The following is a 20050-nucleotide window of genomic DNA, read 5'->3' as shown; positions in this document are numbered from 1 at the left end:
GTTGCCATAGTGTTGGTTGTAGACTCAGCAGCTGTTGTTGTTGTCATGGTAGTGGTTGGAGTTTCACTACTGGTTGCTATAGTGTTGGTTGTAGACTCAGCAGCTGTTGTTGCTATCATGGTAGCGGTTGGAGTTTCACTACTGGTTGCTATAGTGTTGGTTGTAGACTCAGCAGCTGTTGTTGCTATCATGGTAGTGGTTGGAGTGTCACTACTGGTTGCTATAGTGTTGGTTGTAGACTCAGCAGCTGTTGTTGCTATCATGGTAGTGGTTGGAGTTTCACTACTGGTTGCTATAGTGGTGGATGTAGACTCAGCAGCTGTTGTTGCTGTCATGGTAGTGGTTGGAGTGTCACTACTGGTTGATATAGTGTTGGTTGTAGACTCAGCAGCTGTTGTTGCTGTCATGGTAGTGGTTGGAGTTTCACTACTGGTTGCTATAGTGTTGGTTGTAGACTCAGCAGCTGTTGTTGCTGTCATGGTAGTGGTTGGAGTGTCACTACTGGTTGCTATAGTGGTGGTTGTAGACTCAGCAGCTGTTGTTGCTGTCATGGTAGTGGTTGGAGTGTCACTACTGGTTGCTATAGTGTTGGTTGTAGACTCAGCAGCTGTTGTTGCTGTCATGGTAGTGGTTGGAGTTTCACTACTGGTTGCTATAGTGTTGGTTGTAGACTCAGCAGCTGTTGTTGCTGTCATGGTAGTGGTTGGAGTGTCACTACTGGTTGCTATAGTGTTGGTTGTAGACTCAGCAGCTGTTGTTGCTGTCATGGTAGTGGTTGGAGTTTCACTACTGGTTGCTATAGTGTTGGTTGTAGACTCAGCAGCTGTTGTTGCTGTCATGGTAGTGGTTGGAGTGTCACTACTGGTTGCTATAGTGTTGGTTGTAGACTCAGCAGCTGTTGTTGCTGTCATGGTAGTGGTTGGAGTGTCACTACTGGTTGATATAGTGTTGGTTGTAGACTCAGCAGCTGTTGTTGCTGTCATGGTAGTGGTTGGAGTTTCACTACTGGTTGCTATAGTGTTGGTTGTAGACTCAGCAGCTGTTGTTGCTGTCATGGTAGTGGTTGGAGTGTCACTACTGGTTGCTATAGTGTTGGTTGTAGACTCAGCAGCTGTTGTTGCTATCATGGTAGTGGTTGGAGTGTCACTACTGGTTGCTATAGTGTTGGTTGTAGACTCAGCAGCTGTTGTTGCTGTCATGGTAGTGGTTGGAGTGTCACTACTGGTTGCTATAGTGTTGGTTGTAGACTCAGCAGCTGTTGTTGCTATCATGGTAGTGGTTGGAGTTTCACTACTGGTTGCTATAGTGGTGGTTGTAGACTCAGCAGCTGTTGTTGCTGTCATGGTAGTGGTTGGAGTGTCACTACTGGTTGCTATAGTGTTGGTTGTAGACTCAGCAGCTGTTGTTGCTATCATGGTAGTGGTTGGAGTGTCACTACTGGTTGCTATAGTGTTGGTTGTAGACTCAGCAGCTGTTGTTGCTGTCATGGTAGTGGTTGGAGTGTCACTACTGGTTGCTATAGTGTTGGTTGTAGACTCAGCAGCTGTTGTTGCTATCATGGTAGTGGTTGGAGTTTCACTACTGGTTGCTATAGTGGTGGTTGTAGACTCAGCAGCAGTTGTTGCTGTCATGGTAGTGGTTGGAGTGTCACTACTGGTTGATATAGTGTTGGTTGTAGACTCAGCAGCTGTTGTTGCTGTCATGGTAGTGGTTGGAGTTTCACTACTGGTTGCTATAGTGGTGGATGTAGACTCAGCAGCTGTTGTTGCTGTCATGGTAGTGGTTGGAGTGTCACTACTGGTTGCTATAGTGTTGGTTGTAGACTCAGCAGCTGTTGTTTCTATCATGGTAGTGGTTGGAGTGTCACTACTGGTTGCTATAGTGTTGGTTGTAGACTCAGCAGCTGTTGTTGCTGTCATGGTAGTGGTTGGAGTTTCACTACTGGTTGCTATAGTGTTGGTTGTAGACTCAGCAGCTGTTGTTTCTATCATGGTAGTGGTTGGAGTGTCACTACTGGTTGCTATAGTGTTGGTTGTAGACTCAGCAGCTGTTGTTGCTGTCATGGTAGTGGTTGGAGTTTCACTACTGGTTGCTATAGTGTTGGTTGTAGACTCAGCAGCTGTTGTTGCTCTCATGGTAGTGGTTGGAGTGTCACTACTGGTTGCTGTAGAGGTGGTTGGAGGCTCAGTGGTAGTTGCGATCATGGTGCTGGTTTGAGTTTCAGTGCTGGTTAATATCACGGTGGTTGAAAGCTCAGTCGTGGTGGTTAGAGGCTCAGTGGTGACTGTTGTCATGGTGGTTGTTGGCGTTTCATTACTGGTTACTATTATGGTGGTTGGAGTTTCAGTGCTGGTTGCTTTCTCCATGGTGGTCGGGGGTTCTGTGCTGCCCGCCGTTGTTGTTGGAGCCTGAGTGCTGATTGTTGATTCATCAGTTGTCATTGTGTTGGTCATATCTGGTGTCGTCTCTGTTGATGGTTCCATTGTTGCAGTGACATCTATTGTTTCAAATTAAAGAGTTAATAAATAGTTTTGAGCTATACTTTATATTCATCATATTTAATGTCATATCTTAATGTTTTGCTTGTGTAACACAGAAGCACATACAATGCAGTATTTTGATACTTTTATAGTATTTTGTACTTTCTTTGAAGTTTTTGAGTAGTCATTATCTAAACAAACATACTGAGCACAGCTCTCCTTTAGATGAAATTTCCTATCTCTTCATGGTGCTTTACAAATATATCCAAGGATCCTGCCAGAAATGCAGGCTGCTGCTAACTTCCTGCAGTGGCCTGACAACACTTCCAATGCTGCACAGAAATACTAGGACTGAGGGAGAAACAGCATACCACTGGTATGGAATGAAAGGGAGTGCTGAGAACGTAAACCTGGAGAAGTTATGGAGATGAGAAGTTGGGGAGAAGTAATGGAGATGAGGAGTTTGGGAGAAGTCGTGGAGATGAGGAGTTGGGGAGAAGTCGTGGATATGAGGAGTTGGGGAGAAGTTGTGGAGATGAGGAGTTGGGGAGTAGTTATGGAGATGATGAGTTGGGGAGAAGTTATGGAGATGAGGAGTTGGGGAGAAGTTATGGAGATGAGGAGTTGGGGAGAAGTTGTGGAGATGAGGAGTTGGGGAGTAGTTATGGAGATGATGAGTTGGGGAGAAGTTGTGGAGATGAGGAGTTGGGGAGAAGTCGTGGAGATGAGGAGTTGGGGAGAAGTCGTGGAGATGGGGAGTTGGGGAGAAGTTGTGGAGATGAGGAGTTGGGGAGTAGTTATGGAGATGATGAGTTGGGGAGAAGTTGTGGAGATGAGGAGTTGGGGAGAAGTTGTGGAGATGAGGAGTTGGGGAGAAGTCGTGGAGATGAGGAGTTGGGGAGTAGTTGTGGAGATGAGGATTGGGGAGAAGTTATGGAGATGAGGAGTTGGGGAGAAGTCGTGGAGATGAGGAGTTGGGGAGTAGTTATGGAGATGATGAGTTGGGGAGAAGTTGTGGAGATGAGGAGTTGGGGAGAAGTTGTGGAGATGAGGAGTTGGGGAGAAGTTGTGAAGATGAGGATTGGGGAGAAGTTATGGAGATGAGGAGTTGGGGAGAAGTCGTGGAGATGAGGAGTTGGGGAGTAGTTGTGGAGATGAGGATTGGGGAGAAGTTATGGAGATGAGGAGTTGGGGAGAAGTCGTGGAGATGAGGAGTTGGGGAGAAGTTGTGGAGATGAGGAGTTGGGGAGTAGTTATGGAGATGATGAGTTGGGGAGAAGTTGTGGAGATGAGGAGTTGGGGAGAAGTTGTGGAGATGAGGAGTTGGGGAGAAGTTGTGGAGATGAGGAGTTGGGGAGAAGTTATGGAGATGAGGAGTTGGGGAGAAGTTGTGTAGATGAGGAGTTGGGGAGAAGTTGTGGAGATGAGGAGTTGGGGAGAAGTTGTGGAGATGAGGAGTTGGGGAGAAGTTGTGGAGATGAGGAGTTGGGGAGAAGTTGTGGAGATGAGGAGTTGGGGAGAAGTTATGGAGATGAGGAGTTGAGGAGAAGTTATGGAGATGAGGAGTTGGGGAGAAGTTGTGGAGATGAGGAGTTGGGGAGAAGTTGTGGAGATGAGGAGTTGGGGAGAAGTTATGGAGATGAGGAGTTGTGGAGAAGTTATGGAGATGAGGAGTTGGGGAGAAGTTATGGAGATGAGGAGTTGGGGGAGAAGTTATGGAGATGAGGAGAAGTTGTGGAGATGAGGAGTTGGAGAGAAGTTGTGGAGTTGAGGAGTTGGGGAGTAGTTATGGAGATGATGAGTTGGGGAGAAGTTGTGGAGATGAGGAGTTGGGGAGAAGTTGTGGAGATGAGGAGTTGGGGAGAAGTTGTGGAGATGAGGAGTTGGGGAGAAGTTATGGAGATGAGGAGTTGGGGAGAAGTTGTGTAGATGAGGAGTTGGGGAGAAGTTGTGGAGATGAGGAGTTGGGGAGAAGTTGTGGAGATGAGGAGTTGGGGAGAAGTTGTGGAGATGAGGAGTTGGGGAGAAGTTGTGGAGATGAGGAGTTGGGGAGAAGTTATGGAGATGAGGAGTTGAGGAGAAGGTATGGAGATGAGGAGTTGGGGAGAAGTTGTGGAGATGAGGAGTTGGGGAGAAGTTGTGGAGATGAGGAGTTGGGGAGAAGTTATGGAGATGAGGAGTTGTGGAGAAGTTATGGAGATGAGGAGTTGGGGAGAAGTTATGGAGATGAGGAGTTGGGGGAGAAGTTATGGAGATGAGGAGAAGTTGTGGAGATGAGGAGTTGGAGAGAAGTTGTGGAGTTGAGGAGTTGGGGAGAAGTTATGGAGATGAGGAGTTGGAGAGAAGTTATGGAGATGAGGAGTTGGGGAGAAGTTATAGAGATGAGGAGTTGGGGAGAAGTTCTGTAGTCAGAACAGGGCAGGACTCAGGTGGGGCAGACAACATTTCAGTGCAGGGTGGTCAGATCACTGCAGGACGTTAGATGCTGACCACATTTCTGGCAGGATCATTGGGGATTGTCAGTAGTTACAGTGCAGTTAAAGAGACCGGGAAATGTCCATTTATTGGACATTGTGCTGTTTTTGTTCAGATTTCGCCCACACATACACCTTAACCCCTTGCCTACCGGGGCAATTTTTTTTTTTTATGTTTCACACACATGTTAAAGTCATCAGTTTTTGCTAGAAAATGACTCGGAACCCCAAAATATTATATATTTTCCTAATGCAGAGCCCCCGAGAATAAAATAGCAGCCATTGCCATTTCTTATGTCGGGCAATATTTGCAGCGCCATTTATTAAGTCCAAAAATATACTTGTGTAACTAAAGGCAAAACTTTTTTTTTTAGCTTAGGATAGAGTGGAGAGAGATTAGAACCCCTGTCAATTTTTGTTTCTGTGTGCGTCCCCATTAGGGAGATTGCCTCTCTCTATTTGTCCTGTTTACCATTATCAATAAAAGTGAAAGTAAAAGAAAATCCCACATTTTGGGTTGCCCCCCAGAACTTTAATAGAAGGGAAATCTTCCAATGCTGACACTAGTTCTGGGGACCTGGGGGGGGTCCCCAAGGAATTCCCTTCACTTCCTGTTTGGCTATGGGACAGGAAGTGAAGGGAAATCTTCACAACGGGACATGGATGGTGGAGAAAAAAAAAATCTGACAGGGGTTATAACCCTCCTTTCCTCTATCCAAAATAAAAAAAAAGTTTTACCTATAGTTCAACTTTAAATCTATTTTAGTGCACAGAAACACAATATAAGACATAATTTTTTTGTAAAATAGGAAAGATGATGTTGTGTCGAGTAAATTGATACCAAACTTGTCAGGATTTAAAATTACTCGTTCCCGTGAAATGGCAGCAGAATATGATACCTAAAATTGTCCATTGTTGACGGCTTTTACAGTTGGAGAGTTAATTGTTACATTTTACATTACATTACATTTTAGAGTTAATTGTAAAATTATAGCTCTAGAATTATTGCTCTCACTCTGATGCTTGTGGCGATACCTCACATGTGTGGTGAAATCACCGCTTATACATGTTTGCCTGTGTGTGGGGGGGGGGGGGGAAGGGGCATGGGTGATTTTAAAATACATATATATATATTTTTTTTATTTAAATATTTCTTTCCACTTTTTTTTTTTTCATTTAACAATATTGCTATCATAAGGGAGCTAACAAGCCTCCTTGCGATTACATTGGGCAGGCAAGCAGGTAAAAAAGAAAAATATGAAAAACATAGAAAAAAAGAAAAAAAAGGGGAAAAGAATAAAAAAAAAAAAATAAAATAAAAAATAGGGGACAAAAAAGAAAGAAAAAATTTAAAAATAGAGGAGAAAAAAATAGGGAATAAAAGAAAAAGAGGGGAAAAAAGAAATATATATAAAAAAAAAAAAAAAAGAAAATAGCAACTAATTACTTTACTTAATTATCTTCTTCTTTTTTGAATTTTCTTCTGTACATGCCTTTTCCAGCCATCATATTTTTTTTTTTCTGTATGATCTCCTACCCTCACATGTGTGGTGAAATCACCACTTATACATGTTTGCCTGTGGGGGGGGGGGGGCAGGGTGATTTTAAAAAACATATATTATTATAATTTTTTTATTTATTTAAATATTTCTTTCCACTTTTTTTTTTCATTTAACAATATTGCTATCACAAGGGAGCTAACAAGCCTCCTTGCGATCACATTGGGCAGGCAAGCAGGTCAAAAAAGAAAAATATGAAAAACATAGAAAAAAAGAAAAAAAAGGGGAAAAGAATAAAAAATAAAAAAATAAAATAAAAAATAGGTGACAAAAAAGAAAGAAAAAATTGAAAAATAGAGGAGAAAAAAATAGGGAATAAAAGAAAAAGAGCGGAAAAAAAAGATATATAGAAAAAAAAGAAAATAGCAACTAATTACTTTACTTAATTATCTTCTTCTTTTTTGAATTTTCTTCTGTACATGCCTTTTCCAGCCATCATATTTTTTTTTTTCTGTATGATCTCCTACCCTTACATGTGTGGTGAAATCACCACTTATACATGTTTGGCTGTGGGGGGGGCAGGGTGATTTTAAAAAACATATATTATTATAATTTTTTTATTTATTTAAATATTTCTTTCCACTTTTTTTTTTCATTTAACAATATTGCTATCACAAGGGAGCTAACAAGCCTCCTTGCGATCACATTGGGCAGGCAAGCAGGTCAAAAAAGAAAAATATGAAAAACATAGAAAAAAAGAAAAAAAAGGGGGAAAGAATAAAAAATAAAATAAAAAATAGGGGACCAAAAAGAAAGAAAAAAATGAAAAACAAATTGAAAAATAGAGGAGAAAAAAAAAATAGGGAAAAAAAAAAAAAAGAAAATAGCAACTAATTACTTTGCTTAATTATCTTCTTTTTTTGAATTTTCTTCTGTACATGCCTTTTCCAGCCATCATATTTTTTTTTTCTGTATGACCTCCTACCCATTCATCAGCTAAAAATCTGAGCAATGTGTTGTCCCTTTTCCCATATAATCCTGTGGCGCCCTCTAGTGTATGCTGCAGTTGTTGCAGTGTTTGTGCTTTGAAACAGGAATTATTCAAAGGAGAAACTCTCCCATTTGGGGATATAACAAATTAACGCCAGCAAGCCTTTATACCTGAATAGGTCACACCGTCTGCCTCAATTTGTTTTAACTGCCTGTATAATCATGGTGAAAACTAAATTAATTTACTTCTTGAATTGACATTCAAAGCATTAAATGCAAGATTGTCACTGGAGATATTAGTCTTTTTTTTATTTTTATAAAGGAGCCCTTGAAATAAATTTTAATTTTCAGTTCTCAGGGAGCCCCTGCTAAAACCTCTATATATCTACAGCTCATGGTTCCTTAGTGCAACGAATAGGTTGTAGATAAAAAAGATACATTTAAAAAAAAAAAAGCAAAGAATAAGGAATGTGCCATATTTAGCATGTTCGATACCATAAAGTGTATATACCCAATATGACAAACTGACTTTCAGGAATAATCATGCAAGTAAACAAATAATGATATGGACAGAAAATAAATGCAGACAATAGAGCCTCCCTTACATTGGTGGTAAATGCAAAAAAAAAAGTGCCCCCTTACATTAGTGGTCTGTACCCCTGTACCTTCATGATGAGTGTAGAACGGCCCCCTTACAAGAATTGTGAGTGGGGATGGGCCCCCTTACTTTGGTGGTGAAGAAGGGCCCCTGTATATTAGTGGTCAGTAGAAGGCAGGGCAGCTGTTCGAAATCATGGGGCCCCATACAGCCTTCCTGATGGGGCCCCCCCAACCCTACCTACACCACCCCAGGACGCAGTGGAACAGCGACACTGACTTTATCCATCTAAATGACAAATGATGAAAATAGATGAAATGGACCTTTACTTTCCTAAGTTGTCAAGGGATTACTGGTATCCATAGATTTGTGACTTGTGTGACTCTAACAGACTTTTTAGCATGATTACCATGTTTAAAGGTTGGACGCCAGAACTGTAATACCAATACAATGTCTGGGTTGCTCATTTGTGTGTTTATTACATTCTATACAGAGCAAACTTTCTCTTATAGTCACACCTGTAGTATTCCAATTCAGTATAATCTACTGGACTTTCACTTACCTGTTGATGTTGCATTAGAGGTATCTGAAGTGGTAGATTCAGTCTGAGCTTCTGTGACCACACCTAGGACTGAATGTTACAAAAAAAAAAAAACAGTTTTTATTTTTATTATTTTTCCCCTATTAAGTCACAACAATATGGACATGCAGTTCTACAGATACCTAACCACAGGGTGCCCTTGGAGTTAAATAGCCTCTTCCCTTGATATGCCAATAGGCTTGACAAAGAGGTGGTACTGCCCTAAAACACGTCGCCACACCCCCTTTGCCCGTCGCGTGTGGTGTCACCATTACCTTCAGAGTGCCAGTCGCTTCCCCCCCATCACTGTCTAATCATCACTCAGAGCGGACCCAGCCGCTTCTTGGTTTCACTCTGCTACTCCTAACTGCTTCCCAGGACTTGGGCAGTCTGGTAAGCTGATCTATTTATTTCCACAATGAGTGCATATGTGTGTTTAACTCTTTTTTTTTATTAAATCTACACTTAGATGGTGGCGCCCTCTCTCTCTTTCTCTCTTTCTTCCTTTGTGATATTACCAGTGGGATTACCCAAGTTCCTACTTCAACGAGGTGCTGCAGCCATGCCGAGTGTTTTCCACTTCCACATGATATTGGACTTTTTAAGGACTTATGCCGCGTACACACGGGCGGACTGTATGGCCTACTTAGTCCGTCGAAGCACATTTTAGTGGACAGTGCGCTCGTGTGTGGGCTTCAGCGAACTTTTTCAGCGTGCAGTCCGGAGTACTAAGTATTTCGGATTTTTCGAAATTCTGTCCGTCATACTTTGGTTTCAGCGGACAATCCGCTCGTCAGTAGGCTAGTTCGACGGACTAAGTATGGCGCATGCTCAGAAAGGATTTACACGGCGGAAGGTTGCATTGCTGTGTATTGGACTTCCTATTTCTAGTCCCGTCGTACGTGCTGTACACGTCATCACGCAAACTTTCGACGGACTGTTTGTGCATCCGTGTGTGGTCAAGTCCGTTCATTCGAAAGTATGACGGACTGTCCGTCGGATTGTATGACGGACTAAGTAGGCCATACAGTCCGCCCCGTGTGTACGCGGCTTTACACAGTGTTTAGGTTTAGGGCATGTTGGGATATACCACTCATTGGTGCGCCATAGTTGTGATAAAGATGGGAAGCGTGCTCTGGGCACAGTTCATTTACATATTTTGCTGTGTGAAGTGGAATTACAGCAACCAGAACATTTGTAGGAAAAGAATCTTATAAAATATCTCTGTACTTACCTTTTAGGAGAAGCAGCAGACTGGCTAGTGACTTCCAGTTCATTCTGAGATCACAGTCTCAGGTGAGGTCCTTTTGCCCCCCTCAGTATCTGTTGGTAAGCAGAGAGAAAATAGAACACATAATGGTCACTTCAGCACTTAGAGCAGCTCAGGGTGCAAAATTTCCACTAAAGTGTTTGTAAACCTCTGAAATGAAAAACTAACAAAACATATCCTTCTATAGCAGCGGTGGTCAACCTTCTTGGCATGGGGGGTCTTAAGTGTGGCCCTCGACACCATCAAAGGGCCACCAATAAAAATGCAAGAAATGTGCCAAAGACAGCAGATACACAACAAAATACGGTCAAAGACTGCAGACATGATACAGAAGATGGTCAGAGACTGCAGACATGATACTGGGGATGGCCAGAGACTGCAGACATGATACTGGGGATGGTCAGAGACTGCAGACATGACACAGGAGATGGTCAGAGACTGCAGACATGCTACAGGAGATGTCAGAGACTGCAGATATGATACATGAGATGGCCAGAGACTGCAGACATACGAAGGAGATAGTCAGAGACTGCAGACATACGACAGGAGATAGTCAGAGACTGCAGACATGATACAGGAGATGGTCAGAGACTGCAGACATATGACAGGAGATGGTCAGAGACTGCAGACACAATATAAGAGATTGTCAGAAACTGCAGACATAATACAGGAAATGGTCGGATACTGCAGACATGATATAAGTGATGGTCAGAGACTGCAGACATGATACAGGAGATGGTTAGAGACTGCAGACATGATACAGGAGATACAAAAAAAGAGAGAGAGAGAGCATGCCGTCTTCTATTGCAATACCGTTTAATGAATGGAAATACAAAGTAACAAGAAAACACTAAACACTTACATTGTGTTCCTAGAGTAAATGTGTTAGTGGTTGTGCTGTAATGTAGCTCCGGCACACGGGGTTCCAGGCAGGGCCTGGACCAAGTGGTGGTGAGAAGTCCCAGTGGGAGGACGTGCAGCCGCCAACAAACTATATGTGAGCCAACCACTCACAATGGAAGTCCTTTGATGATGAGAGAACTCGACTGGACTTCAAGGACGCCTGATGCACGGGTTGGAACAGCTGAAAAGTGATGCTGGTGGTTGCTATGACAACGCGTTTCACAGGGCATGGACTCCTTCCTCAGGTAGCAGAGTCTGCAGACACAATACAGGAGATGGTCAGAGACTGCAGACATAATACAGGAGATGGTCAGAGACTGCAGACATAATACAGGAGATGGTCAGAGACTGAAGATATGATACAAGAGATGGTCAGAGACTGCAGAGATAATACAGGAGATGGTCAGAGACTGCAGACATGATACAAGAGATGGTCAGAGACTGCAGACGTTATACAGGAGATGGTCACTCTTAAACCTTGCAGACAGCCTTCCCAAAAGAGTTGAAGCTGTTATAGCTGCAAAGGGTGGGCCCGCAGGTGTGTGCAGCCTATTGCATTAGGGTGTGCACCTCAAACCAAAGTTCAAACATGCGTGCTTGTTTTTATATATATATATATATATATATATATATATATATATATATATATATATTGAATTGTTGCCTTTTGTTTGGTCCATGTGCCTGCCCTGCTCACGGTTCACCTCGATCTTGCAGCCACCCACCTGCCGCTATCCAGGCTCCGCTGCTTCTTCCAAGGGAGAGAGAGGCTAAGGGGCAGGCAGAATGCAGATATATATCACTCTGCCTGTGGGACTTGCAGCCGAAACTATAGAAGCCGCATCGGAAAATGGGTCTGGATTACTCCGTGGCTGTGGTCCCTAGTCCCTGCTCAATCACCTCCCACTTGCAGCACAGCTGTTTTTGCCGGCCCGGACCCGACCCCAGTGGTGAGTTACACATGTTGCAGCGGTCAGCACTGGCACTGACAGTCAAAGCACAGACGGAGCACAGGGATGATTAGGGCACACCCGGCACACCCCATGCGCACGCTTATGGGTGGGCCCACTCAATACTGAACCCTACGGACTAAGAGTGGGAGGCCATTAAAGAGGAAGTAAACCCTGATGGGTTTACTTCCTCTTTCATTCCCTGCAAAGGTAAAGCATAATGGACTACTATGCATCGCATCGCATCGCATAGTAGTCCATTATGTGTCACTTACCTGACACAGGAGCCAGCGAAGTCACCGCTTGTCCCCTGTAGTCCCGCGTATCCATCTTCTCGGTGGGTCTCGCTGCTCCGCCGCTGTCATTCGGCGAAGCCGCGATGACGTCACTCAAGGCATATCGCCGTTGACCGATGCCTGTCTTTCGGCAAATATCTCCTAAACCGTGTAGGTTTAGGACCTACAGGTAAGCTTTAATCTAGGCTTACCTGTAGGTCAAAGCTGGTTGTAAGGGTATATATATATATATATATATATATATATATATATAGATCTATATAGATAGATAGATAGGCATAGATATATAGCTATCTATATATATAGATCCATATCTATAGATATAGATATATCTATAGATATAGCTATATATATATAGCTATATATATAGATATAGATATATCTATAGATATAGCTATATATATATAGCTATATATATAGATATAGATATATCTATAGATATAGCTATATATATATAGCTATATATATATATATATATATATATATATATATATATATATATATATATATATATATATATATACACATTTTCTTATGAATATATCTATATATATATATATATATATATATATATATATATATATATATATATATATATATATCTATATATCTATATATCTATATCTATATATATATCTATATATATATATATATATATATATATATATAGATAGATATCTATATATATATTTATATATCTATATATATATATATATATAGATAGATATATATATATAGATAGATATGTAGATATATTCATAAGAAAATGGAAGTACATCCCTTTGCTCTGCAGATGAAAGAAACTGAATGTTGAATATTACTTTGTATCTCTCTATCTCCTGTCTGATCCATGTTTGTAAACAATGTTGCTTTGTATCCCTCTGTCTGATCAATATTTATAAATAATGTTACTTTGTATCTCTCTATCTTCATAAGAAAATGCAAGTACATCCCTTTGTTCTGCAGATGAAAGAAACTGAATGTTGAATATTACTTTGTATCCGTTCACACTGGGGATGCCTGTCAGGCAGGGAGGGAGAGGGGGAGAGAAGACAGCACATTGCATGATAAGACCTACCCCAAAAATAAGCCCTACTGTGTCTTTTGTTGCCAAAATGAATATGAGACCCGGGCTTATTTTTGGGGAAACACAGTATCTCATTGTATCCATAGCACATTTCTTAAATAAAAATGTAAAAATAAATAAATAAATAAACTTGTTACATTTTTGCACATTATTAAAGTGCCGCCTCTGTAGACACGTAAACCAGTAACATGAAGGTACAGACATCTCTCTCAGTAAAATACGGAGTGATTTGTCTTCTTAGGTCACCTGGGGGTTAGAGGAAAGTGGAATCCTCTGTGCTTTTAGACAGTAAAGTATGTAAATAAAACGGAGATGAATGTATTTTTTCCATAACGTTTGCATGTCTTTTCATCAAGTTACTCGTGCAATTAGAAAAGAGAGGACAAACACTGGTTCGCTAGCGTGTGATTTCATTTCCATTCAAGGCTTTTGTCGGATGCACCACAAAAGCATTTTAGATGTTGTTGTTTTTTGGGTGTGTTCAATCGGAGATGTATTTATGAAAATCTTGCATAGCTGTTTGTCCAATGAAACGACATGTCTGTTTGTAAATAGGGCAAAACTGAATGTGCTCAGGCTTTATTCTCTGCAGGTCAAATGTTATTCATTAAAAAAAATAAAAATAAACAGCGAGAACAGGGAAAATACCGCATTACGGCCACTAGATGGCGCTGAGTATTACAGGAAGCAAGTATGCTCTTCAGCGCCTTCTAGTGGTCATGATGCGGTATTTGCCCCATTCACATTGAATAATATCTAATTGGCAGAGAATATAGCCTGAAATAGCCTAAATATAGGGGAGCCGCCCCCCCCCCCCGTCTATTCGTCAAGACCCCTAATCTACAGGGCACCGGACTCATTGATTCTAATGAAGGGGGGGGGGGATGTTTTATTTAAGCACATGATTAGAGCCAGAGGCTCTAACAGGCTTCAAAAAAGTGTGGGCTCGGGGCACAGAAGAGCACTACGCTCCAAACCCACCCAGTTGTGTGACATTAGCGAATATTCGCTATTCTCAAACTGATCCTTCTCCCAGCCAATCAGGAAGTGGGTCCCGAGACCCGTCACCCGATTGGCTGAAAGGACAGGCGATCCTGTTGGATGCCTAGAAGGAGGAGGGAGGAGATGCGCGACGGAAGCCGCCGCGATGCAGAGGAGGAGGAGATGCCCGCCTGCCGACCGTCAGCCGTAGGAGCGCTGCCCGCCTGGAACCTAGATGTGGTAAGTGGGGTCGGATGACTGACCGATCGCGAGACCACCGGGGGAGTGCGGGTGACCTGACCGAGTGGGAGCCAAGGGGGGTGGTTGTTTGCCACCCCCCCACCCCAAAAAAACACACCAGCTACCACTGGCCCCCTGTGCACAGACTGAATTTAAATGCAATGTCCATGGATGAGAAGCTTTGCAAATTGTTTTTACGTTTAGTAAATTCACCCCTTTACCCATGGGCATAAAGACTGCTCACTGCTGCCCTCTATCTCCTTGTGCGGCATGACTGATCTTTTCTCCGCCCCCCTCCTGTAGTTTTCTGTAGTGGGTGGAGCCTGTTGAGCCCCTCCCACAGCTCTGCTCTCTGCACAGGCTATGTACAGCACAGTGATGGCGTCACTGCTACTTTTGCAAGAAAATATCTGGATTTGCAAAGGCAGCCATTTGGTGCACACAAAGAGAATTTATATCCTTCGAGGCTACTGAGGAATATATTTTAAAATGTTTTTGTGCCTGGAGTTACAGGGGTTCTAATGGCTCAAGGTTTTTTTTCTATAAGGGAATTCTATGCAGCAGCCCCCCCCCCCCTTAATATTAACCTGAGCACAATCTTCCTCCAGGGTTGCGCACGAGAGCCTCAGCTCTCGACATTCATTTTTCATTATTTGAAATTTGTATGAATCCGAACGTCCGAATTACAATAGTAACGAATTTAAACCAATCCGAAAAAATTAAACAAAATTCGTCCGCAATATTCATTTGAATCTAAATTCGAAAACTAATTTGAATTCAAAATTGAATTCGACAACAAGACTAGAATAAAATAGAATAGACTACAGCAGAATACAATCAAATATAATAGAAAATAAAGAAATACAATTGAAAAGAATAGAGTACAACAGAATAGAATAGAAAACAATAGAATAGAGTACAACACAGCCAGTGAGCCAATGGGGAGATAGAGGGGGCGGGGCCAAGCCACAGCTCTGTGTGTGAATGGACTCACAAAGCCGCTGCTCGGGAGAGAGCCTGCTTGGGTGCCCCCAGTGCAAACCCAATAACCATAGGGATCTATGTATAAAAACAATGCTGTTACCATTTGCACAGTCATTATGAATAACTGCCATGTTATGTATAATTTTTTATTTTTTTTTATTTTGCCTATGATCACAGCTCCATCTAGTGACCATAACGCGGTATTTTTCTAAAATACCTCAATCAAGAAAACACTGCTTTATGGCCACTAGATGGCGGTGACAATCATAGGGAATAGGCACATTGGACACATTACGGGCATATTTGCACAGCAAATCTTAGAAATAAATAGGCCCCCATCAAAACATAACATCCAATAAACACACAACTTTCTAAAGAAATGCTACATCGGAGGAAAGCAATGCAGCACACAGAATGGAAACCTTTGAATCTATAGGTATACTTCCATTGTAATAGCAGAATCTATACATATTATCTATATAACTAAAGAGATTATGAAGGATACAAGTAAATGTAGAAGTATCTATACAGGGCTGTCTCGGTTACAGTATCTATATTTCTGAATGTATATATGAGTTCTCCGGTCATTACCTGGGTAATTCCCGATAAGTGGCCACACAATCAGATCTTTCTGAGGACTGACGTGCCAGGACAAGGACAGGGGCTCCAGATATAGCGTTCAGAACATTAACTGGATTTGTTTGGAAGAGTGTCCCTATTTGCATGTGTGTCATTTTACATTGTCCTCATGCAAAACCCCAGAAACCTGAATTAAAGTGAACTTGTCAGCACAGGGTCACCTCTGTACACAACCACATACCTGCTAGAAGAAGAAATAATATACAGTATTTTTCTGGTGGTCCATTGGTTCTAATGACTCCATTTTGCTTCACCCTGGCTGCTGCAAGTATGCAAGAAATCATAGGTGTGCACATCCTATTGGATTAAGGGTGTGCACCCCAAAGCTCAAACACACGCTACCGATCACTCACTGTATTCACTCAGAAAGGGAAGGGGCCAGTAAATCACATATTTACCGACCCCTTCCCCGCTCATCCTAAAACATCCCCCTGTGTGTGCCCGCAGCAGCAGTTGGTGGGAGAGGAGAAGAGGGAAGCCAGAAGCACTGTGGGGGGGAAGGAGAGGGCCCAGGGCAGTAGAGAGAGAATCTATGCTGTACAGGGTGATTAGGGTGTGCCTGTGCGCACGCCTATGCAAGTAATATGCACGCCTATGCAAGTAATACACATGTTCTAATACCTGTTACACTATGTGGGGATTGGGAGGATGCTTGGGGATTGAGGAGACTGGGGGATTTGGAGGATGTTTGGTAGACTTTGGGATTGGGAGGATGTTTGGGAGACTGGGGGATTTGGTGAGTGTTTTGGAGACTGGGGGATTGGGAAGATGCTTGGGAGACTGGGGGATTGGGAAGATGTTTGTGATATTGGGGGATTGGGAGGATGTTTGGGAGACTGGAGGTTTGGCAATATGTTTGGGAGACTGGGGGACTGGGAGGAGGTTTGGGAGACTGGGGGATTGGGAGGATGTTTGGGAGACTGGGGGATTAGGAGGATGTTTGGGAGACTGGGGGATTGGGAAGATATTTGGGAGATTGGGAGATTGGGAAGATGTTTGTGATACTGGGGTATTGGGAGGATATTTGGGAGACTGGGGGATTGGGAGGATGTTTGGGAGACTGGGGGATTGGGAAGATGCTTGGGGATTGAGGAGACTGGGGGATTTGGAGGATGTTTGGTAGACTTTGGGATTGGGAGGATGTTTGGGAGACTGGGGGATTTGGTGAGTGTTTGGGAGACTGGGGGATTGGGAAGATGCTTGGGAGACTGGGGGATTGAGAAGATGTTTGTGATATTGGGGGATTGGGAGGATGTTTGGGAGACTGGGGGATTAGGAGGATGTTTGGGAGACTGGGGGATTGGGAAGATATTTGGGAGATTGGGAGATTGGGAAGATGTTTGTGATACTGGGGTATTGGGAGGATATTTTCGGAGACTGGGGGATTGGGAGGATGTTTGGGAGACTGGGGGATTGGGAAGATGCTTGGGGATTGAGGAGACTGGGGGATTTGGAGGATGTTTGGTAGACTTTGGGATTGGGAGGATGTTTGGGAGACTGGGGGATTTGGTGAGTGTTTGGGAGACTGGGGGATTGGGAAGATGCTTGGGAGACTGGGGGATTGGGAAGATGCTTGGGAGACTGGGGGATTGGGAAGATGTTTGTGATATTGGGGGATTGGAAGGATGTTTGGGAGACTGGAGGTTTGGCAATATGTTTGGGAGACTGGGGGATTGGGAGGAGGTTTGGGAGACTGGGGGATTGGGAGGATGTTTGGGAGACTGGGGGATTTGGAGGATGCTTGGGAGACTAGGGGATTGGGAGGATGGTTGGTAGACTGGGAAATTGGGAGGATGTTTGGTAGACTGGGGGATTTGGTGGATGCTTGGGAGACTAGGGGATTAAAAAAGAATGTCTGGGAGACTGGGGGATATGGAGGATGTTTGGAAAACTGGGGGATATGGAGGATGTCTGGGAGACTGGGGAATTTGGTGGATGCTTGGGAGACTGGGGGTTGGGAGAATGTTTGGGAGACTGGAGGATTTGGTGGGTGTTTGGGGGATTGGGAGGATATTTAGAGGATTGGGGGATTGGGCGGATGCTTGGGAGACTGGGGGATTGGGAAGATGCTTGGAAGACAGGGGGATTGGGAAGATTTTTGCGATAATGGGGGATTGGGAAGATATTTGGGAGATTGGGGGATTGTGAAGATGCTTGGAAGACTGGGGGGTTGTAAGAATGTTTGGGAGACTGGGGGATTGGGAGAATGTTTGGGAGACTGGGGGATTGGGAGGATGTTTGGGAGACTGGGGAATTTGGAGGATGCTTGGGAGACTGGGGGATTGGGAAGATGTTTGGGAGACTGGGGGATTGGGAAGATGCTTGGGAGACTTGGAGATTGGGAAGATGCTTGGGAGACTGGGGGATTGGGAAGATGCTTGGGAGACTGGGGGATTGGGAAGATGCTTGGGAGACTGGGGGATTGGGAAGATGCTTGGGAGACTGGGGGATTGGGAAGATGCTTGGGAGACTGGGGGATTGGGAAGATGCTCGGGAGACTTGGAGATTGGGAAGATGCTTGGGAGACTGGGGGATTGGGAAGATGCTTGGGAGACTGGGGGATTGGGAAGATGCTTGGGAGACTGGGGGATTGGGAAGATTCTTGGGAGACTGGGGATTGGGAGGATGTTTGGGAGACTGGGGAATTGGGAAGATGTTTGGGAGACTGGGGGATTGGGAAGATGCTTAGGAGACTGGGGGATTAGAAAGATGTTTGGGAGACTGGGGGATTAGAAAGATGTTTGGGAGACTGGGAGATTGGAAGGATGTTTGGGAGACTGGGGGATTGGGAAGATGCTTAGGAGAGGAGACTGGGGGATTGGGAAGATGCTTAGGAGAGGAGACTGGGGGATTGGGAAGATGTTTGAGAGACTGGAGGATTGGAAGGATGTTTGGGAGACTGGAGGATTGGGAAGATGCTTGGGAGACTGAGGGACTGGGAAGATGCTTGGGAGACTGGAGGATTGGAAGGATGTTTCGGAGACTGGGGGATCGGGAGCATGTTTGGGAGACTGGGGATTGGGAGGATGCTTATCTGTAACCCCTGGTATATCGGTTGCCAGGCTTCATTAGAGGCACTAAATTGATCTGGTCTCCGTTGTAGAATTGTACCTGAATCGGTGGCTCTATGTGGGTCACTCTTCAGATTAAAGGCCATTATTCATCTCTTCCCCATGACAGAGCTATGTTAGTATTGGAATACCACTGCCTTTCTCAACCTTTTCAACACCCTTAAAATAACTTTCTGGTCTCAGGGAACCCCTGCTAAAAATGTCTCTACAACTCATGATACATCAGTATGATGGTCATAGGTAAGATTCTGCCCAATGACTTGTGGTCATTGGGAAGAATCGTCATTAACAATGGCTCATCAGCTGTCAACGGGCTTCCCCTCCATAAACATGGGGACAAGGTGCTTTGGAATGGCATCCCCCCCCCATGTTAAGGGCATGTGGCCTGGTATGGTTCAGTTCTCGCTCATCCCCCCCCCCCCCCCCCCCCCGCCGAGCTGCATTCTCAGAAAAGGGTCTGGTATGGATTTTGGGTGGAACACACACTGTATTTTTTTTACATTATGGTGTGGGGTTTCCCTTAAAATCCATATCAGACCCAAATCTCTCCTCTCCCAGAATAGTGAAAGGGGGAGATCCAGGAGGTATCATGCACCTCCTTGCACCTAACTCCATGTAAATGCCAGCAGATTTTAAATGTCTATTTTCTTCTTTAACCACTAGACCTCCAGAAAATGTACCCCCCCCCCCCCCCTTCATGACCAGGCCATCTTTTTCTATACGACATGGCGTTAGTTGAACTGACAATTGCGCAGTCATGCAATGCTGTACATAAATAAAATTAGCGGAATATTTTCCACACAAATAGAGCTTTCTTTTGGTGGTATTTTTTTTTCACTATAAACAAAAAAGACAGAAAATATAAAAAAAGCAATATTTTTTACTTTCTGCTATAAGACTTATCCAACAAAAAATTGTAAAAAAATTAAATTTCTTTATAAATTTGCTAAACCGCTTCATGAGCGGCCATTTTTTTGTGATAGGGCACTGCATTATTTTAACTGACAA

The 20050-nt window shown here is 43.5% G+C and overlaps 1 protein-coding gene across 1 annotated transcript in view; it reads right to left on the bottom strand.

Moving 5' to 3' along the window:
• Positions 1–1700, bottom strand: part of LOC143927150 (uncharacterized) — a 30752-nt gene extending 29052 nt beyond the window's left edge. The window contains exon 1 of the mRNA XM_077451099.1: positions 63–1700. Coding sequence (XP_077307225.1) covers positions 63–1631 — 1569 coding nt within the window. The 5' untranslated portion in view covers positions 1632–1700. The remainder of the gene's footprint in view (positions 1–62) is intronic.
• Between the last annotated feature and the right edge of the window lie 18350 nt (positions 1701–20050).

Source organism: Lithobates pipiens, unplaced genomic scaffold (assembly GCF_037356315.1).
Source record: "Lithobates pipiens isolate NorthernLeopardFrog02 unplaced genomic scaffold, aLitPip1_a1.2 Scaffold_23, whole genome shotgun sequence".
In the NCBI taxonomy this organism is placed as follows: domain Eukaryota; kingdom Metazoa; phylum Chordata; class Amphibia; order Anura; family Ranidae; genus Lithobates; species Lithobates pipiens.
The sequence above is the reverse complement of the archived record's forward strand: the minus strand, read 5'-3'. Positions and strand labels throughout refer to the sequence as shown.